The 23,525-nt window shown below is 35.4% G+C and overlaps 1 protein-coding gene across 2 annotated transcripts in view; it reads right to left on the bottom strand.

The window, feature by feature from the left end:
- Positions 1-23,525, bottom strand: part of LOC141442376 (MICOS complex subunit Mic60-like) — a 94,494-nt gene that overhangs the window by 10,673 nt on the left and 60,296 nt on the right. For both annotated transcript variants that reach the window (XM_074107341.1, XM_074107342.1), the window contains exons 8-12: positions 13,651-13,776; positions 7,152-7,224; positions 5,397-5,506; positions 4,555-4,665; positions 885-1,002 (exon numbers count right to left, since the gene is read on the bottom strand). In XM_074107341.1, the coding sequence (XP_073963442.1) occupies positions 885-1,002; positions 4,555-4,665; positions 5,397-5,506; positions 7,152-7,224; positions 13,651-13,776 (538 nt within the window). The remainder of the gene's footprint in view (positions 1-884; positions 1,003-4,554; positions 4,666-5,396; positions 5,507-7,151; positions 7,225-13,650; positions 13,777-23,525) is intronic.

Raw genomic sequence — 23,525 nt, 5'->3', positions numbered from 1 at the left:
AGTACAGTGTTGGGTCTACTCACTGAATTCCAAATATTTGAACTTTACTTTGATCTGTAATTTCACTTTAACTCGAAAAAAGCAAGAGATAGGATCAAATTTGTCGATTACAAACTTAAATTAAATTTTTGGTATTAAAAATATATCGAAATATTTCCAAAATGTTAATTTTCTCGATCTTTTAATAAAGTATGCAACCTCGTTGCACGAAAGCCGCTTCTCTTGTTTTTTTTTACAAAAAAAAAATTCCGTATACTGCCTCTACAGTATAATTATTATTTGATAAATTGAATGATTTTTTAACAAATCTATTTATGTTTATGTAATAGAAATCTTAATAAAAATAATATTTAAAGGTTTAATTGTTCAACCTTTTCAATTACCCCGAGATAAGGCTTTTTGCAGTATTAAAAAATAAGTGTGACATTAGTACAAGAAGTTAAGATTGCATGTTATGAGTAGGTATGCGATTTGTATTGTAGCTACTGGACTCTTTTTATGGTTTTAAATGTAATAATTATTATATTTGATAATAATCGGATTCTATTTTAAAAAAATGTGTTTGTTTTGTAAACAGGTAGGTATATGTGGTTTTATTCTTATGTTACATTTAAATTATGTTCTCGCTGCTGAGGTGAAAAATTGTATGTGTCACACGAGACCAAAGTTTTTTTGCATCTCGTGTATTTCAATCCCTTGCTGATCTCAGGATTCTAACCTAGAATCACTCGCTGACGCTCGTGATTCAATTATAGAATCCTTCGCTTACTCGGGATTCAAAATCAACACTCGCAATAAAAAACAACTTTGCTCTCTTGTTGCACAAATAACTATAGTATTCACTTATCACATTACATCACTAAAGGTTTACATTAAAAATGTACCGTTCAACTTGGTTTCCACGATCTTCAGCTTAACTGCCATTTGCTCAAGATCCCGTTTAAACTTTTTCTTCTCAGCTGCAACCGCTTCGCACACCATTTTCTTAATTCTGTCTCCGGCCTAAAATTATCTGAACATAACTAATGCTGCCCTCTTAAGGTAAAAGGCGGAATCAAAAAAAAAATACCTTTTCACCTCAGCACCTCAAACAGGCAGGTTTTGCTATGAGAAATCAGTGAGCAAAATCGCATTTTGCTCACTCCGTGAGACAAAGTAACTTTTTACTCGAAAAAAACAAGAGATAGGATCAAATTTGTCGATTACAAACTTAAATTAAATTTTTGGTATTCAAAATATATCGAAATATTTTCAAAATGTAAATTTTCCCGATCTTTTAATAAAGTATGCAACCTCGTTGCACGAAAGCCGCTTCTCTTGTTTTTTTTTATAAATGAATTCCGTATACTGCCTCTACAGTATAATTATTATTTGTTAAATTGAATGATTTTTTAACAAATCTATTTATGTTTATGTAATAGAAATCTTAATAAAAATCATATTTAAAGGTTTAATTGTTCAACCTTTTCAATTACCCCGAGATGAGGCTTTTTGCAGTATTAAAAAATAAGTGTGACATTAGTACAAGAAGTTAAGTTTGCGTGTTATGAGTATGCGATTTGTATTGTAGCTACTGGACTCTTTTTATGGTTTTAAATGTAATTATTTTATTTGATAATAATCGGATACTATTTTAAAAAAATGTGTTTGTTTTGTAAACAGGTAGGTATATGTGGTTTTATTCTTATGTTACATTTAAATTATGTTCTCGCTGCTGAGGTGAAAAATTGTATGTGTCACACGAGACCAAAGTTTTTTTGCATCTCGTGTATTTCAATCCCTTGCTGATCTCAGGATTCTAACCTAGAATCACTCGCTGACGCTCGTGATTCAATTATAGAATCCTTCGCTTACTCGGGATTCAAAATCAACACTCGCAACAAAAAACAACTTTGCTCTCTTGTTGCACAAATAACTATTTCACCTCAGCAACTCAAACAGGCAGGTTTTGCTATGAGAAATCTGAAATCTGCTCACTCCGTGAGACAAAGTAACTTTTTAATTTTTTTTTTAAATCCTGAGTACAGTGTTGGGTCTACTCACTGAATTCCAAATATTTGAATTTTACTTTGATCTGTCATTTCACTTCAACACGAAAAAAGCGAGATATATAGGATCAAATGTGTTGATTACAATCTTAAATTAAATTTTTGGTATTAAAAATATATCGATACCTAATAAATTACATGACAACCAAATATTTCCAAAATTTAAATTTTCCCGATCTTTTCATAAAGTATGCAACCTCGTTGCGCGAAAGCCGCTTCTCTTGTTTTTTTATAAAATAATTTCGTATACTGCCTCTGGAATAAATATTTGTTAAATTGAATGATTTTTTTAACAAATTTATTTATGTTTATCTAATATAGAAATCTTAATAAAATTAATATTTAGGGGATTAATAACATATATAATAAATTATACGTTTATTGTTCAACCTTTTTAATGACCCCAAGATAAGGCTTTTTGCAGTATTAAAAAATAAGTGTGACATTAGTACAAGAAGTTCAAATTACAATGCATGTTATGAGTATGAGATTTGTATTGTATCTACTGGACACTTTTTTTATGGTTTTAAATGTGATTATTATACATTTGTTTCTTAATAATCGGATTCTATTTTAAAAAAATGTGTTTGTTTTGTAAACAGGTAATATGTGGTTTTATTCTTATGTTACATTAAAATTATGTTCTCGCTGCTGAGGTGAAAAATTGTATGTGTCACACGAGACCAAAGTTTTTTTGCATCTCGTGTATTTGAATCCCTTGCTGATCTCAGGATTCTAAACTAGAATCACTCGCTGACGCTCGTGATTCAATCATAGAATCCTTCGCTTACTCGGGATTCAAAATCAACACTCGCAACAAAAAACAACTTTGCTCTCTTGTTGCACAAATAACTATTGAGTTGTTTATATGAGATATATAAATAACTCGACAGAACTGATGTCTTAGGTTACATACTGGGTAGTGACATTATTATTGTACCTAATTTTATTTTTATCTTTTATGCACACAACTATGACGATCCCGAGTGGAGAACCTGTTTCGAATTGTATAATTGTTTTATTGTTTTTATGAAATTAAATGAAATTATTTATTGTATGTATGCGGAGATTGGGTTACAGTTGTAGTTACACTTATTATTATTATTTTATTAATTTTTAACATTTTGTGACATTTAATTGTTTTCTAATTTAATATTTTGTGTAGTTTTGACAATTTCAGTATACATTCACGTAACTTTGACATGTACAAAGTTAGATGTAATTTTATACTGAATGAATAAATAATCTAATCTAATCATATCTATCTAATAACTTTAAACGTAACTCTAGTATATAATAATCTCAGAAACCACTCAACGTAGAAGGATACGGTTTTCACTGATGTATTTTCCTTGCTTTGGATTAACATTTAAGGGCTGTTTCACCATCTATTGATTAGTGTTAACTGACGGTTAAATGAACTTAAATGTGATGCCGCCTCCGTCTATTGGAACAAAACAAATAGAGACGGCATCACATTGAACCGTCAAGTAACGCTAATCAATGGATGGTAAATCACAATCACAATTATATAAATTACCTACAAGCCCCTCAGTGTTTGGTTCATTATTATTGCTAACACTTTTTGAAGAATCGTTGTTGATTTCGCGAAAACTTCGCTTATCTATTAAAGTTTTGATTAATTATAGTCTGTAAAATGATTTAGGAATATAAAATTCGCTAAATTGATAGTTCGTGGAAATTATTTTCCAACGTAAGATGAGCTGACAACAATATGGTCGCCCATAATAAATAGGGTTCATTTTAAGTTGGACATGTTCATGCGAGTTAGGTATGTAGGTACACGGAGAAGCTCTGCCTATCCTGGTATCAGAATTTGGTATATTAGAATTTGATTGATTTCCACCATACCATATAAAAAACTGTGACTGGCCGATATCTGTCAGTACTGTAAATTGAAAACATTTGCGAAAAACTAAAACTACAATAAGCGCATTAGAACCCAAAACAATGATTTTTAAAATTGTCTGTTTGTCAGTTTGTTTGTTTGTGCATTTGCTCGTTAGGATCTCGGAAACGGCTCCAACGACTTCGATGAATTTTGATATTTAGGGGTTTTCGGGGATGCCAAATCGATTCAGGTTGGTCTTGTCTCCGGGAAAACGCTAGTTAAGCAAAGCTCGGTTGCCCAGGTACTGGTATAAATAACTCATGTTTCTTTTGAGATACAGCCTTTTTGCCTTAACCCTTTATAAGGTCGCATTTATTGGAGCATAGGTACTACCACAGAATCAAAAGCAGCTATCGAATACGTACCTGGCAAAGGATATTTTTAAAGCTAGTTGTATTTTCAATAATAACAATGGAAATTGTGACGTATTATGAAAGCAATATGGTTCAGTTTCCAACTCAATGCAAGTGGTCGCTAAATCGTCTCTGCCTTATAAAGGGTTTCTTAACCCTAGGGCACAATAGCTGTCAACTCTCTTTTTTTGAACACTGGACAGGTTCAGTAAGTTGCAGAACAAAAAAATATATACTGAACCTCCTCTTCCTTCTGTTTCAACTTCTGCCTTAGGTTCTCGTCGTGCCTGTCCGACTGCTTCTTCAATGAGTCTTTGAGCATCTTATCATTTGCAGCTCTCAAGTCATCATGCTGTGTACATAAATTGCAGTTTATTCCAAATGATGTACGGGTTTACGTGGGCCAGTTAACATATAATAACTCAGCGGCACAAAATTTAGCCCACCCTATACATATAACTTATACTTTATACTTTTAGAGGTATACATTAAGCAAACACCAGATTGACGGGTGCAAATCTGGAACGTATACCACGAAGTGCAAAACTCGAACTTCGTATGTTGCCGTCCCGCTGACGCTTATGTCATTTAATACGTGAGTGAAAGGGACGGTGCGATACAAACTTCGATTTGCGAGTTTCATAGTAGTCCCTCTGTACTGACGTGTAATAGTGCGAGGACACATGAAACTAATTTTATTAGTTGATATCGATAAAAATGACGTAAAACCGTTGTGTAATTTTAAGAATTCGAATTAAGAAGAAAACGACATACACAAAAATAAACTTCTTGAGGAATTAACTTCTTTAATATTTTATATAATTTGCATTATATACGATCAACATCCGTCATATTGTCCGTTATGACATTAATATTCAAACTTAGCCATTAGATAATTATGATAATGATGGTTCGAAATTGCTTTTTATCGGTGTCGATAAACTTAAGTACTCAATTTTCAATTAATCGCACTGGTACATTTTTGCCCCTGTCAATCCGGTGTTTACTTATAAGTATATGAGTATAAGGAAAATTAAAAACAGCAGAAGGCTAATCTTGACGCTCCGTTTAAGCTTAATTTACCCTTTTCCTGTACATTCTGTCAAGTTCGTACTGGCGTTTTTTATACGCAGCCTGTATCAGGTAATCTCTATTATCTCGATCCTTTTTATCTTTGTCGTCTTCGGCCAAAGCTGTAATAACATATGGATCACACTGTAAATTACGCTAAAGATTCTGTATGGCAATGGCAATAACCACAGAATCAAAAATCATAAGGGTAAGTAATAGAAATATCACGCGATCTTCAACCTGTTTATTTTTCTAAGTATATAAGACATTATTATTATTATTAAAATACCTTTAAACGAGCAATTTTTGTATATATATAAACAGACATAAGTAGGAATCCACGGGGCAAAGTTTTGTGACAGGTAGTGAGTTCCTACGTATATCGATAATCTCAATTATCGATGCTTGTTCCATATACTAGTGATCACTCCAAGTTTTGTTTGTAAAAATATGTTTTTATCAAAGTGTAAAAATTGAACAAAATAATTAAGTAATTCTCTTCTGTATTTCAAACGATTTTTGATACTCATCATAATTGTTTTTCTTAATTACTGTCCCATCAATCTACTGTTGTTAAAATAAACGATCAGAATTTGTTCCAAATTTTCGGGCGTTAAACGTCTCCGTCTTGACTGATGAATCCGTTTCAGGTGGCTGAATGACAAATAAATAAATCATTTAAAATATCATCATCATCATCATCCCAGCCTATATACGTCCCACTGCTGGGCACAGGCCTCCTCTCAGAACAAGAGGGCTTGGGCCGTATATATATATTTAAAATATGCTTTGTGTTAACTTCATACTCGTCATCAGAACAATACTTAATAAAATGCACACCATAGGTACTGGGGGCGATTACCTAGTATTTGGGACAAGCATCGATAATTGAGATTATCGATATAGGAACTTACAACCTGTCATAAAATTTTGCCCCGTGAATTCCTATGTCTTGTATACAAGGTGTTAATTAAATAAGAACAGAAAGTAGTTTGCTCAGAATCGAGAGTAGAATCGATTACACTATGTTTTAAATCAGGTTGTGTTTGTGTTTTAAAATCCCTTTTTTATTGTGCCCAGTCTAAAAGTTACGACTGCAACATGCGCAAATTAAATATTTTAGCGAGGTTGCATACTATTTCGATAATTTAATACTGGCCGTTTTGCTGTCAATGTGTGATTTTCTTCTAAAAACGTCAAAGCGTAACTGACAAATACATTATTATGAGTGAAGAGTTAGAAATGAAGTAGAATTATCGAAATAGCAAAACACACGAATACCTTTTAAAATAATGAAGATATTCAAAAAGAAATTAAATCAACTAACTTAAAACGTAAAAATATATTTGGGGTGTCTGAGGTATCCAGTTATTTAATTAACACCTTGTACAAATATATATATAATGAAAATCTCGGAAACGTGTGCAATTATTTTGATGAAATTTGGTATATAGAGGTTTTTGGGGATGCCAAATCGATCTAGCGTGGTCTTATCTCTGGGAAAACGCTTATTAACGAGTTTTAGCCCGAGCAAAGCTCGGTCGCCCAGGTACTTATTATTAATACCAGAACGACCAAAATAAGTGACACACGATAACATTTCTACCCCTCTTAATTTTCGTTCAGTAGATTATTGCTTATGCTTATGATAATACCACTTGTAGTAAATGAAAGTAAATGAAACTTTAGAAAAACATTGTACTTGTGCTATAAGTGCTATAACATAAAAAACGAAAGAAAATAAGGACCAAAAATTTCATTTCTTACTTTCGATTCCTCTGTTGACACGCTCGGTCATCCCATCGGATAGTTCATTCAAAATAACTTGCAATTTATTTTTCTGAAAAATATCAAACTCAAAACATTTGCGTTAACACAAAATATTGCATCAAACCTTAATGATTGCAGTACTACGAGTACAAAAGTATAGTTATTAAAAATCCTGTTACTTGCTTAATGTCTATTTTAAATAATATATTGTCGTAGGTGCTTACTGAAATTTATTCAAATCAACTATTTTAATTGCAGTGAAAAATATAAATCATAATGCTTTTTCGTGATCATGTTTTGTGCATCTTAATTTGATCGCGAATAAACCATCATCTTATCGTTTTGATTAATAATGAGCTCTATTGGTAGAGTCATTCACGATGACGCGTGCCGTGGTTCTTATTACAAGGTCATTAATGGCTAATTTTGACAAAATCACGCGTCTTCGTGGATGGCACTAGGTACACAAAATTACGCATGACTATTAAGGATCAACCACACTGGAGCTCAAACTACGATGACGGACCGTAAAAGCAAGGACGCGTTTTCAGCGTGTACCGTCTAAACCGCTGTTCAAAAAACGCTGACGCACCGACAAGACAGTATAGTGACTCATGCCACACTTTTTGACGTGCGCCTTCTGAAATTGCGAGGTCAAAGATATCTTTACGCTAACTTCTTTTAGAAGCTTTTACGCTACCTTGTCGCTGTATGCTTTCTGACATTTTAAACAAAAGCTCAAACACGAAGTGACAGCGACCGACCTACCTACCTACCTACTACCTTGTACCTATTTTTAGAGAAAACAGCTTCTACGTGACAGTCTGATAGTTGCCGACAGTTGCGTCTTTTACGTCGTCGACCAGTGTGTTTACGTCCATCAGAACGCCAGGTGGGCTGTGTTGTGTAATGATCAGAGATCGGCGAAAATTCATGAAAAGGTTAGTTAATTATGTTCTCAAATGACATTACCATCTCAAATAACAAATAACCTTAGTAAAATACTAATAAAAGTAGCAGTTCTTGTCGTTGGAATAGCAATAGACTGACCACAGAAAATTTGGAAAAGATATTTTTGGTTAAAAACTCTTTTTTTTACCAGAAACTTTTGTATTATTTATTTACTAGGAATCATGATTAAATCTTTAGTAAAGAATTTATTGATTGCTTAATTATTTATTTAATTTTAGAGTCCTATTCATATTATTGCAAACTATGACGGTACGACATTTAATGGAATGAGATTTACTATTTACTCCAGTGCCCTTAGTGTAAGTTTTTGGTTACAAAATACGTCTCGATCGCGTTCGCGTTAAAATCTCAATTTGTATAGAAACATGAACATCGCAAACGTTCCGCTAGAGGCGCTGTTCGTGTTTCCATATGAATTGTGATTTTAACGCGAACGCGATCGAGACGTATTTTGTAACCGAAAACTTACACTAAGGGCACAGAAGTATTTTGTCGAGTCAACGTTTTTAGAGCAGCGGACAGCAGTAACGGCGGTAACAGTGCGTTTTTAAGATCACAATCATGTGCGCTTGAAAGAATAATTTGAAATTAAAATCACATCTGTTGACTTTTATTTTGTTCTTTATTTGAGGCATTTTTTATTTACCTAAAGAAAGCTTTTGATTAATAGCTTAATCTAGATGATTATTTTAGTTATTTTTTGTCAATATGTGAGTGGACGGCGACAGTATCGTACGCCAACGGCTCGGTTAGTAGTGTGTGTTTCAGCTACGTTGTCAACTCGCTGACAATTCGATGCTAAGCGACGTTGCCAGATTTCGTTTGATTTGTCTGATCAAAATCACATAATTACCATTTTGAAGCTCGTTTAACTTTTTTTTTAATATTTTTGCTGGCCATAGGTACAAAGTCCGTCAGTCAAAAGACTGAAGTGCAACGAACAAATGTATTGCCAATTCTTTGGGTTTCCGACAGAAATTAGGAAGAAAATCAGATAACATTAACGTATTAACAAATAAGTACGGAAAATTGCATTAACGGATTATAAATTAGAAGTGATAAAATCAGATAAAGGCTGCATGGCTTGTGGCTTTTTCCATAAAATAAAAATAAAAAAAACATCAAGTCAAATGTCAAATTCGTCAAGTCATAATTTTTTGTTCGTTTGTTGTCATAGGTTGTCATGACATTGTAAACTAATGGAGTTTGTATTTTCGATAATGGAGTAATTTTTTCCTAAATTAAATTATCGTAATTTGTCCTCGAAACTGGCGGGATTATCATTATCTATAATCTATAATGTGAATGCAGTTATATTTTCAAGTATTGAACCGAATTATAATTCACATTGGAAACTATGAAGCCACGAACTTTGCGAAAAAAATACATAAAGCATCAATACTCTGGTCTCGAAAAAGACGCATTATAAGGAAATTAAAAAGTAAGTACAGTAGAGGCTGAGTACAACATACAACTTCCACCACCCCCGTGGGTACCGTAGGAATCGGCTGAGGGATAATATCAGAAGATGGGCAGCAGCGTTTTACAAGCAACCCCACATCATATACTTACTACGCTCGCCAACCCGCTTAGGTACCAAACGTGGCGAGTATTGGCAACACGGGAAAATATGGGGGAGGCCTAAAGTCTCAATTTCCATGACCGTAGGTGTTTAGGGCAGATTTTTTTACTGTTTTTTTTTTCCAAGTCCCCAGCCCCTTGGTAGCGGACTAACTTTTGAGCCTCATAGGACGGTAATTTTGGAGTTCAGAGAAAAGTTAATTTGACAAAATATGCTTCTTCAAAATATGTTTTATTTTCATAATAAATATTTAATTACAGAGTGAAAAAACACTGTCATAACATACATTGTCGGCTGGTAAGCTGTGTACGAGACTGGCACAAGACTGGAAAAGTGGCGTGAAAATGCAAGAGGCACTCAGCAGTGGTTGTATGTGGGCTAATTTAATTGACTGATGTAAATAAATAAATAAAAACTGACTTAGTGATGGACTTTTTTATTTGTTGTTTAATAGAGCCTTCGATTACTACCCAACCAATTAAATGTGAAAGAAAAATAAACAAGTCTAATTTCATATTTTCAAGTGTTTTTCGTTGAAGGAAAATATCGTGAAGAAACCACCTGCTATATAATTAATGGTGTGTGCTATATTTCAATTCACACTTTGCCTGCGTTGAAAATAACGCCCAAGCCCTCATTGTGAGATCACCACCGCCCATAAACATCTGCAACACCAGGGGTATTGCAGACGCGTTGCCAACCTAGAGGCCTAAGATGGGATACCTCACGTGCCAGTAATTTCACCGGCTGTCTTACTCTCCACACCGAAACACAACAATGCAAGCACTGCTGCTGCTGCTGCTGAAGTGTATTGTAAATAAAAAATAAATAAACAATCGTTGAGTTACGGTCAAGGAAACTGAGACACGTACCAGGGTGGAACCTATGTGCTACTAATGTCATGTTGACATCCCATACACTTGCCAAAGAAATCACAGCGCAATTGAATATGAAAAGGTTCCACTTGGGTTCCACTCTGGTACAGTCAAGGGCAAAGATATCGACACGGCCAAAGTTGCAAAAATATGTATACTGTTAAGTGCATAAAGTCGTGTATACATATTTTTGTAACTTTGGCCGTGTCGATATCTTTGCCCTTGACTGTACGTGACTCGGTTTCCTTGACTTTGTAAAGGCGAACTTATCCCTCGAAGGGATCTCTACCAAGCAACCCTTGAGTGGATGTGAGGAATTATAAGTCTCATAGTTCTTACTGTAGTTGTGCTGTGCATATTCAGATTTACCTAAAAATTTTTAAAAAAATGTTTATGCTTAAATTAGGTCTTATAAATTTTTAGCTACACATTTCAAAAAATATTAGCATCATTAACTGAGAACAATAAAAAAAACAAAAAAAAATTAAATCTTACAACGGGTTTGAACCCGAACTTCCTAAGCTGAGGGTAGGGTTAACCCTAGCCTTATGCAACTAGGCCAATCTGCTCTTTGATCATGAGAGCGAAATTAACAAAGACTTCTGTTTACAACAAATTACAAGCATGTGTGCGAAAATATCTCAGTCGAAACTGCAGCGATCAAGTGAAAGTATTTTCTAAATTAAAATACATCTGAAACTTGGTACGATATATCACAAATTACACGCTATTGGCGGTATGTACATTATTTTATAAAAATATCCACGATTTCATTCCTAAAAAAAATAAAATACGTGGAATTTGCACACTAACGTCATCTACTGGCGCTGTAGTGCCTAGCTGACCATGACAAGCGACCTTAACGCATGACGTTTACCCGTGGAATAAATTAAAAACGTGAGGTTCGAACCACGTCACTGCGTTTACGTTACGTCAACGTATTTTGAACACCGGTTCGGTCGAACCTTTGTTTGATTACAGTCAGTCATTAACTATGTATGTGAAATAATTAAATTCTGGTGATGTATACATATCATTGACACTTTGAAAAGAATAATAAAATACATTGAAACGCGCAATTGACCTACCGCGACCCCGAATGAAACGGTTTTTTTTATCGATATTCTAACGAGCCTTGCAATGAAATTGGCCCTACAACTTGAATTGCTAAGCCGAGTTTAAACTTGCAAGAAATATCGTACAAGTTGCATTACATCGCGAGGCTGAAAAGCCAACGAGTTTGTAGTGGGCAATCGAGCGCCGCAATGTACTGCAACTTGCACAATTTTTCTTGCAAACCTAAACTTGGCTTTTCATTTTGAACTGTTTGTTGTCATACAATAAAGGTTTTTATCTATCTATCACTACGAGACCTATCTCTTCCGTAGGTGTTAAAAAAAAATTAACAAAAAATTTAACCGACTTCAAAAACCTTGAAAATAATTTTCAACTAGTTACATTGATAATGAATTTAGTTATTCATCGCTATACATGATTACGAAATTTAGACATTTTTCCAATAAATAAGTAAGTAAATAAACAAATATCAAGGGACAATTCACACCAATTGACCTAGTCCCAAAGTAAGCTTAGCAAAGCTTGTGTTATGGGTACTAAGCAACGGATAAATATAATTATATAGATAGATACATACTTAAATACATATTAAACACCCAAGACCCGAGAACAAATACAAATATCTGCCCCGACACGGGAATCGAACCAGCAGAACGAGTTTTACGTATTTTGAGAATTGTAGGTAGGTACATCAAATATGTGGTCTACCACCCTAAAGTTGATAATCGTTTGCATGTCATAAAACAATAATGACAATAGACGTGTCTGTCAACTTGAAAGTTCGACTTTAGCGACAATCATTTGATAGGAACTTGCTTGAAAATTGATAGACCACTTATTTGGCTGATGGCACGTTTTAACCTTGTGACATTTTGTATCAAGTTAATTTGTATTACAGTCATGTCAAGAATACGGTTTTTAAGCAGTAAATGTATAATTTCAAATTTTAGACATTTTGAAACTAATCCGTTTTGACATCGCGACGTACTAGGAACTTGGTATTATGCAATTTGATTGTAGTGAACCGGTAACAAGTTTCGCTACTTCCTCATCCGACAACCACGACAACTCTGTCAAGAGAAGAGGAGTGGAACTATAGTCGTCTACCTCACCTACATACTATATATTGGGCTCCAATCACTCCTGCTGGCTCGTGCTGAGGCACCGACTTCAAACTAGTAGAAAGTTATTTTCAAGGTTTTTGAAGTCGGTTCCATTTTTCGTAAAAAAAAATTTTTTCATACTTTTTAGTGATTTGTAGCCAAAGTCCATCTCACAACAATTCCATTAAGCTGAAACACAGCATAGTTATATCAGTTTATAACAGAGTACCGGTACCTACGGTCTTCTTTATCAGGGTTCAGTTCACTAAATGATACTTTCTGAATGTAAATACTTGACTTCGGCCCACAATAGGGATGTTGACGCGACGCCATTAAAAAATAATTCGAAGGCACCACTCCAGTAAAAAAACGCTTTATTTTAGCCCTGAAAACCAGGTTAATTTTCAATTTACTGTAAAATTAGATTTTTTGTTGCTTTAAAACAAATAAATAGTTAGTTGATTGAGTTGACGAACGAATAGCGACTTATGACGTCATAAGTCGCTATTTCTGTAGATACTCTATGGGAGAATTGTGTTTTGACAGCTTATAAAAAGTACGTCAGTTGATTGGTGGTGTCAACATCCCTATTGGCGGAGTTATCGCGTAACAAACATACAAAAAAAAACTCGAATTGAGAACCTCCTCCTTTTTTGAAGTCGGTTAAAAGGTATCTTTGACGATTACGTTGTGATTACCTACAAGTAAGGTAAACGTCCGAATGCTCGGCACGCTAAGTAATGCCCAATAGACGACACCCTGCTGTCACCTCTATTGCTAATGACTTAAGATTAAAGGTGCCAACTATTGGGACAGTGACGAGCACTCGTACGTTAACTGACTGCTTTTTTGGCTGGTGTTTTTTTTATCGTGATTTATCGACTTACATATCTCAAGGTGTGATGCAGAAGTAGATCAACATCGTCCTGGATGAAAGGCTTCGCGGAGTTATATTTCACCGTTGGGAACAATTGCTCGTTCTCTTGGGTGTATTGGTCGATCAGATCTTCCACCTATGAGAAGCGCCATTGCATAAGAGTCTGTAGTGGTTACAGCGCTAGGTTGTTTTGCGATAAACGTTGCGTTAAACACTTCAATTTGCATCAGATAATCTATAGGTAATTACCAGAGAGCGGAATTTTTATATAAAGAATATTAAAAGTAGAGGTAAACAATAGTCGGCCTTAAGTTAAAGAGCGATCTCTTCCAATTAACTTTCGAGCAGTTGAAAATGTGAAATAGACATAATGCAATGAATAATGAATGGATAGCAATTTCTAATTTAATAGGTAATTTCAGTTCAGTTTATTTTCCATTTCAATGTTGAAATTCTTCTGTTGAAAATGTTAACAACTGTTCCATTATGGTCTCTATAAAAGAAATACATGTTTTTTTGGTTTTAAACTACCTACTTCTTTTACAGTCAAATAACCTTTTGTATGCGGAAAAAGAACACTCTACATACCATATGATAAATAAGTTTACGACAATCTAATTGAAAGTCTAATATACCAACATCATTTAGGTAGAGTCGATAAGTCAGAAGTCACTATAACAGGTGGCATGAAAATTCCGCCCCCCCGCTAATTACCAAACATTGTCATAAGGTGGCACGATTTCCATACTAATTTATTTACACAATCATGTGCGCTTGAAAGAATAATTTGAAACTAAAATCACATCCGTTGACTTTTATTTTGTTCTTTATTTGAGGCATTTTTTATTTACCTAAAGAAAGCTTTTGATTAATAGCTTAATCTAGATGATGATTTTAGTTAATTTTCGTCAATATGTGAGTGGACGGCGACAGTATCGTACGCCAACGGCTCGGTTAGTAGTGTGCGTTTCAGCTACGTTGTCAACTCGCTGACAATTCGATGCTAAGCGACGTTGCCAGATTTCGTTTGATTTTTCTGATCAAAATCACATAATTACCATTTTCAAGCGCGTTTCTCTTTTTTAAAAAATATTTTTGCTGGCCATAGGTACAAAGTCCGTCAGTCAAAAGACTGAAGCGCAACGGACAAATGCATTGCCAATTCTTTGGATTTCCGACAGAAATTAGGAAGAAAATCACATAACATGAACGTATTAACAAATAAGTACGGAAAATTGCATTAACGGATTATAAATTAGTAGTGATAAAATCAGACAAAGGCTGCATGGCTTGTGGCTTTAGCTTTTTCCATAAAATAAAAGTATAAAAACTTCTCAATTGTCAAATGTCAAATTCGTCAAATAATAATTTTTTGTTCGTTTGTCATGACATTGTTTAAACTAATGGAGTAATTTTTTCCTAAATTAAATTATCGTAATTTGTCCTCGAAATTGGCTAATGTGCTATAGTCTAAAATGTGAATGCAGTTATATTTTCAAGTATTGAACTGAATTATAATTCACATTGGAAACCTCTTGGAAACTATGAAGCCACGAACTTTGCGAAAAAATTATATAAAGCATCAATACTCTGGTCTCGAAAAAGACACATTATAAGGAAATTAAAAAGTAAGTACAGTAGAGGCTGAGTACAACATACAACTTCTACCACCCCCGTGGGTACCGTAGGAATCGGCTGAGGGATAAGAATCAGAAGATGGGCAGCAGCGTTTTCCAAGCAACCCCACATAATATACTGCGCTCGCCAACCCGCTTATCAAGCGTGGCGAGTATTGGCAACACGGGAAAATATGGGGGAGGCCTAAAGTCCACCGGTGAACGTCCTGAGGCTAATATGAAGATGATGACGGTGATGATAATATTGAAAACCATATCCATACTTCCATACTAATATTATAAATGCGAAAGTTTATGTTTGTTTGTATGTTTGTCCGTCTTTCACGTCGATACGGAGCGACGGGTCGGCGTGATTTTTGGCATAGAGATAGTTTATCAGCAGAGGGTGACATTTTACAGATTTTTTTTACAGATTTTTTTCAAGTACCTACCCAGTCCCTTGGTAGCGGACTTACTTTTGAGCCTCATATTATCGCGGTAATTTTAGAGTTCAGAGAAATAGTTATTTGTGCAACAAGAGAGCAAAGTTGTTTTTTGTTGCGAGTGTTGATTTTGAATCCCGAGTCAGCGAAGGAGTCTATAATTGAATCACGAGCGTTAGCGAGTGATTCTAGGTTAGAATCCTGAGAGCAACAAGGGATTCAAATACACGAGATGCAAAAAAACTTTGGTCTCGTGTGACACATACAATTTTTCACCTCAGCAGCGAGAACATAATTTAAATGTAACATAAGAATAAAACCACATATACCTACCTGTTTACAAAACAAACACATTTTTTTTAATAGAATCCGATTATTAAGAAACAATTAATATAATAATAACATTTAAAACCATACTTAAAAAAGTTTCCAGTAGATACAATACAAATCTCATACTCATAACATGCATTGTATTGTAAGAACTTCTCGTACTAATGTCACACTTATTTTTTAATACTGCAAAAAGCCTTATCTTGGGGTCATTAAAAAGGTTGAACAATAAACGTATTATTTATTATAAATGTTATTAAACCTTTAAATATAAATTTTATTAAGATTTTCAAATTAAATTATATATTACATAAAAATAAATAGATTTGTTAAAAATTCATTCAATTTAAAAAATATTTATTACAACTGTAGAGGCAGTATACGGAATTCTTTTATAAAAAAAAAACAAGAGAAGCGGCTTTCGTGCAACGAGGTTGCATACTTTATTAATTTTGGAAAATTTCGTTGTCATGTAATTTATTAGGTACTTATCTATATATTTTTAATGCCAAAAATTTATTTTAAGATTGTAATCAACACATTTGATTTGATCATATCTATCGCTTTTTTCGTGTTGAAGTGAAATTATGACAGATCAAAGTAAAGTTCAAATCCTCTTTGGTTAAAATATTTGGAATTCAGTGAGTAGACCCAACACTGTACTCAGCATTTAAAAAAAAAATTAAAAAGTTACTTTGTCTCACGGAGTGAGCAAAATGCGATTTTGCTCACTGATTTCTCATAGCAAAAGCTGCCTTTTTGAGGTGCTGAGGTGAAAAGTTCATTTGACAAAAAATGCTTCTTCAAAATAATATGTTTTGTTTTCATAAAAAAATATTAAATTACAGAGTGAAAAACAATGTCAAAACATACATTGTCGGCTGGTAAGCTGTGTATGAGACTGGCACAAGACTGGAAAAGTGGCTTAAAAGTGCAAGAGGCACTCAGCAGTGGTTGTATGTGGGCTAATTTGATAGATTGATGTAAACTAACTTAGTTAAAAACTTACTTAGTGATGGACTTTTTTATTTGTTGTTCAATAGAGCCTGAGATTACTACCTAACCAATTAAATTTGAAATAAAAATAAACAAGTCTAATTTCATATTTTCACGTGTTTTTCGATGAAGGAAAATATTGTGAAGAAACGTACACACCTGCAAAATAATTAATGGTGTGTTGCTATATTTCAATTCACACTGGGCCTGGTTGAACATAACGCCTAAGCCTCATTGTGAGACGAATTTTCTCATAGTATGTAAACTGATGTAAAAAATAAAAATAAACTCATATGGAAACTGTCAAAAAATAAACTGAGTCACGTACCAGGGTGGATACTTGTGCTCTATGTCATGTTGACATCCCATACATCTGCAAAGAAACCACATCGAAATTGAATATGAAAAGGTTCGTTATTCGGTTTCCTTGACTTTGTAAAGGCGAACTTATCCCTTGAAGGGAATCTTACCAAGAAACCCTTGAGTGGATGTTAAGGAATTATAGTCTCATAGTAGGTATTGTAGTTTGTAGTTGTGCATATTCATAGATAGATTCACTTAAAATTTTAAAAAAAAAAATCTGCCTAAATTAGGTCTTATAAATTTTTAGCTACACATTTAAAAAAATATACATCATTAACTGGGATAACTAAAAGAAAAAAAAAAAAAAAGCTTTTATTTCAACGGGTTTGAACCCGAACTTCCTATTCTGTGCGTAGGGCAAACTCTAGCCTAATGCAACTAGGTCAATCTGCTCTCTGTTCGTAACAGCGAAATTAACAAAGACTTTTGTTTACAACAAATTACAAGCATGTGTGCGAAAATAACTCAGTCGAAACTGCAGCGATCAAGTAAAAGTATTTTCTAAATTAAAATACATCTGAAACTTGGTAGATATATCAAAATTTCACGCTATTGGCGGTATGTACATTATTTTATAAAATATCCACATTTTCATTCCTAAAAAAAAAAAATACGTGGAATTTGCACACTAACGTCATCTACTGGCGCTGTAGTGCCTAGCTGACCGTGACAAGCCACCGTAAGGGGCTCCTAGACGGGCATATTTTCACTGCAATTTGGCCCGGCAACTATTGGTGTCCCTCTCTTACTCACATGTTAGACAGGGACACCAAAGTGCCGGCCACATATTGCAGTGAAAATATGGCCAGTCTAGGAGCCCCTTTACGCGGTGAGCGCATGCATTATCGATACAAATTGATGTGCGTCAAACGCATTGCGTTCAACATAGCGTTTATCATATACAACAACCGAGCGCTTAAGTAAGATACAATGTCTCCAAATGTAGAGCTTGTCTTATCTGAAATGACTACCACCATAATGAATAAATTTAACGCATTCACTTGGCAGTGACTATATACGCATATATGCGTTTTTGGAACTTTCCCCCAGTGCCGCTGTCACAATTATTCATACATTTTGAACGCACATGTGCGTCGGTGGCACCTGTGGTCAGTCAAGTCAGGTGCCAGTGAATGCGTTAACATACGAACGGCATACACACATAAATGTCATTGTAATTGGTCAGGCGGTTATTTATCGAATTTGTTGTCCAACGAGTCATAATTGATCTCGAAATCTCAACATGCGAGTTACATTATTACTGCCCAATCTCTCTCATTCTGAGAGGAGGCCTGTGCCTGACATGGGACGTATATACCGGGATCACTAACCTTCATCCAACGCTCATCCCAACCAGCGACTCATCGTTCTGCAGATATACTCCATCTCCATCGATTTTATCTTCAACTGGTACTCGTTGAGGAGCGCTTTTGTGTTGGCAATGGCTTCTTTGGTTGCCCCCATGCCGCAGTCGAGGAACCGAGTCATTTCCTCTGAGCAACAGTTATTATTATTACACACAACAAGTTACTTTATTTATAATCCGGTTCTAATCTAACCTGTACCTACATTAACATTTTGCTTTTTCTAGGTACCTACCGTCAAATTGAGATACGTTTTTTAAAAAAGACGGAAAGTCATTGAAAGTTGTGTTATTTTCTATGTTATAACACACTTCTGAAAATTAAATGTTAACACTGCACTACATGTCATGCACCGTAAAACTAGCTCTGCCGTCTACGTGACATCGATTCTGTACCAATGTGCACCCTGTAATGCACGGACGTATCGACTCATGACAGTGGCGAAAGCGAGGGACCGTCAAACTTTTACGCATGTTTTCACTTCTAGCATAAAATGTAATATTCTTTTTGGGAAGAAAGTACAAGTGAAAAATTAAGGATCCAGCTATACCTAAATTGGTTGTGAATTTTCAGCATTAGCGACGTGCCTCTTTACCAAGTCGAGCCGCTCCGCCATCGCAGGCCGGAGGGCCTTCAACGCTGAAGATTGAAGTCCAGCAGAGTTTCATCCACCAATGGAATTAACATTTCAATTCAATTCCAACTTTAGGAAATATAGCTCTATCTCTACTTTCTATGGTTCCGCGAATGTGGAGGGTTAAATGTCTCTACAGATTCAATACCATCTCGTATCATGAGCTATCGAATATCATTCTCGCTCATATCTTTGCAGTAGCTGGTTTACGTAGTGTATGAGGTTCTGTGAGGCGAAGATACTCCATCTTCACGATTGTAATGTTAAGTTATCAATGTCATGTGTTGGCTAATAGAAATTTCACAGTGCGTATCTACGCTGAATCATTAAGTCATGACCGTAATAGGAAGTGTCAGACAGAGGTCAAACGGAAGTAAACGGCTACGGTGGTTACGAAACGTGCATACCACGCGCCATATAAATCTGCCTAAAAGTTCATTATTTAATACTCAGTTTTGACGCATTTTTAGGGTTCCGGAGCAAAAATGGCAAAAACGGATCCTTATAGTTTCGTCAAGTCCGTCTGTCTGTCTGTCTGTCTGTCTGCCTGTCTCTGTCTGTCTGTCTGTCTGCCTGTGCTGTCTGTCTGTCTGTCTGGTCTGTCTGTCTGTCCGTCCGTATGTCACAGGCATTTTACTCGAAAAACTACAAGATGTATATCAATGAAATTGGAGTATAGATGTCTTGTCAAAGCCGCTATTTAGTTTTGTGTACCGTAAACTGCTTCAACTTTGTAAGTTGATTTCGAGTCGATAACTTAGCACTCTTATAGGTTTAAAACTTTTATCTACACACAGGAATTATTATTACGGGGGATAAAAGTTTAAAACCTAAAGGGTGCTAAGTTATCGACTCTAAATCGAATCAGGCAATGTTGGGGCCAGAGGGCAAAGTTGAAGCAGTTTACGGTAGTTAAATTACACTCCATATATGAATTGAAAAAAAAAAATAACTCGCATCAACGCGTGCACATAGTTCGACAGGTCTTTTGAAAAGATAGTAAGGTTTCTCAAAAACTTTTTGATTAAGTTAAGATTTCCGAAAATAATCGCTCCCAAAGTAGCAAAATTGTGTCCCCAACCCCCCCTCTATCTGTAAACCGTTTATCCAAAAAAATGGAAAGGTAACGCTTGATAAATACTTTCAACGAAAATTGGTTTCAACGGTCATGCTCATGGTATCATGATACAGTGTAATATGTAGAAACCTATAAAAGACACTACCGGTGGTAGGTTTTTTTTTCACATTCATAAGTGCTTGTATAGCCTAAATTGAATAAAGATATTTGACTTTGACTTTGACTATAGGTATCGTTGTTCAGTTTATTCTTGACACTGTTAGTCTTTCCGAAAGAGTAAGTAGTATAAAAAGTGGTGTACTGCCGTTTCAGCAAAATATTTTTCGCCAAATTTCACTTCTCAAAAAATTTATCGCTAATTCAATTTTCCAAACAATTTTAGCATATTTACATTTCGCATTTTATTCATTTGGTCAAATTATCATTTGGCATAATTTTACTTTGTCAAAGTTTATTACGACAAACGTCTATTAAGCAAGACGTTTTTTTTGGCTAATATTGTATTCCAAAAAAATGTTTGTTCAATGACATTCGCACAAACCAACACAGAAACAACTGCTACTAGAAAAGTAGGTTTAGTTAGGTAGGTTTCAAAACAACTGCTTCCAGAAAATAGGTTAGGTTAGTTAAACTGAACTGCTACCAGAAAAGTAGGTAGGTTAGTTAGGTTAGTTAGTTTTGCAGGTGGTAAGACCTTGTGCAAGGGTCCGCCGGAATCGCTACAACCATCTTGCTCGCTAACCTGCGTGAAGCAGCAGTGCTTGCAACTGTTGGTTTCGGTGTGGAGGGACTGCGCCGGTAAAATTAGTGGCACTTGAGGATCACCCATCCTCAGCACGGTTGGACGCATACTGCAATCCCCGAGTATGCAGGTGTCTATAGGCGGTGGTTACTCACTATCACGGCACCCTTCTCGTTGCCCCAGTCAAATAAAAAAAATAGCTACAAAAGAGCTTAGAAAGCTACAAAAAGGAAGTTAAGGTTTAGGGTAGGTTAAATGAACGTCCACGCAAAAACGACTGCTACCCAAAAGTAGGTGGTTAGGTTAATTAAACTGCGTTCCCCGCAAAATGACTGCTACCAGAAAAGTAGGTTAGGTTAGGTAACTGCGTCACCCGAAAAACGAACTGCTAAGGAAGATAGTAGGTTTAGGTTAGGTTTAAAACTGCGTTCCCCAAAAGAACTGCTATCAGAAAAGTAGGTTAGTTTAGGTTAGAACTGCGCCCCCACAGAAACGAACTGCTCCCAGAAAAGTAGGTTATTATGTCATGCGATTTTGGGAAGAGACGTTATGCCAAACGATAAATTTTACTAAATTAAACTTGGTAATATGAAACATGACTAAGTAATTATTTGTAAAACCATAACTTTCCAAAAAAAATTAAAATTGCGATAAGTATTTTGGCAAAATTTGTTTTTTTTTTATTTTTTTCCCAATGATAATTTGAGTAAAATATTTTGGGATGTGATAGTTTGGAAAAGTTTTTTTGCCCATACATTAGGTAATCCATAAAAAGCGACATGTAAAAGATTTATTTGCGGCCTATTTGCAGAAAAAACAATTACCTACATAGCATGGGACCACTAGGTGTATCGACAAAATTGCAAGAGTTGCCGCAACTATGGTCGCAGGTGACAAGTTGTCATTCATTGCCAGCGTTCAAAGGGGAGGCCTTTATTTACAGTACTTTCATTGTAGCATGGTGCGGGTGACAGCTGTCAATATCACAAGACTAGAGAGTCAAAGTGTCGAAACTAAAGTCGATAAAACTAATAATTTTAAATCTTAATCATAATTACCTATGTCATCATTAATCCGATTATTGCAACTAATTTGACCAGAATATTAGTGAAATTCTAGTTGGAATATTATTTTCCATTAAGTAAGGCTAAATGGAGTTTGCAAGAATATTCTTTACTTACCAATTATAGTACCGAATAACTAAGATCATTTGGTCCCATCACTAAACGTTACGTTACATGAATATTACGTTTCTACACTTAACTGTGCTTTGCTACGAGTACACCCATGCTAGAATGAAAGCACTATAATAGCGGACGTCCTTCGACTGATGATTATGATGATGAATAAGTACTTCATTGTAATATCGGCAAGCATCCCGCGCGGTCATGTAATTGTTCACAGCATCTTGTCCTGGTCACGCAGGCATGTCTCAGCTCGCAGATGTTCTTGATGACAAAGGGGGCTGCTGAACTGTGCAGGCATTTTGTCACCAGGTTTTAGCTACAGGCGGAAAAAATGTGGTGTGAGAGAGTCGAGAGAGAGAGAGAGAGAGAGAGAGAAAGAGAGAGAAAGATTTAGGCTCCGTTTACAAAAGAACCAGAGATGTGCGAGGATGTGTTGCGAGGAATATTTTTTCATTAATCAATAGAAACGCTTCATTTACCTCGCCTCGCTCCTCGCACAACACATCTTGACTGGATCTGAGTGAGGGGCTGCTTGACAGCTCGATCGCCTCCAGAACGTGTGGTATTCGGTACATTTTTGGACTCCGTAAATACGATCACGTTTCACAGTTTCGCACGCAACTTAAATGACTATCTATCATATCAGGGACCGCAGAAACGTACACCGTTTCTGGTTTATTCCATGTTCTAATTTATCTTACGGTACGTAGTAAAACGTTAAATTATGCCCACAACATTCGATAAAAATATTACCTACAGTATTCACGTGGCATAGTTCACGAATCGAATGGTAAACACAGACTTAATATATTTATTTGTACAACAAATAGTTACGGAAAACAGAGCAAATAGAGTCTGGCTAATGAAAGATGAAACTGCAAAACCGCGGCAAATTAAAAAAAAAGCAGATGGTATACCAGGTTTCACCATAAGAATAAGTAATACCTAGTACAAGTACAGAAGCTTCTCTGCGTACAAAAGTGATGATGAGGCATAAGAATCGTGCCTACTTTATGCTGCTCTGTCTATCGCATCATCATCATATCATCAGCCGAAAGACGTCCACTGCTGGACAAAGGCCTCCCCTTGAAGAACGCCACAATGAACGACAACTTGCCACTTGCATCCGCCG

This window comes from Choristoneura fumiferana, chromosome 25, assembly GCF_025370935.1.
Source record: "Choristoneura fumiferana chromosome 25, NRCan_CFum_1, whole genome shotgun sequence".
In the NCBI taxonomy this organism is placed as follows: Eukaryota; Metazoa; Arthropoda; class Insecta; order Lepidoptera; family Tortricidae; genus Choristoneura; species Choristoneura fumiferana.
The sequence above is the reverse complement of the archived record's forward strand: the minus strand, read 5'-3'. Positions and strand labels throughout refer to the sequence as shown.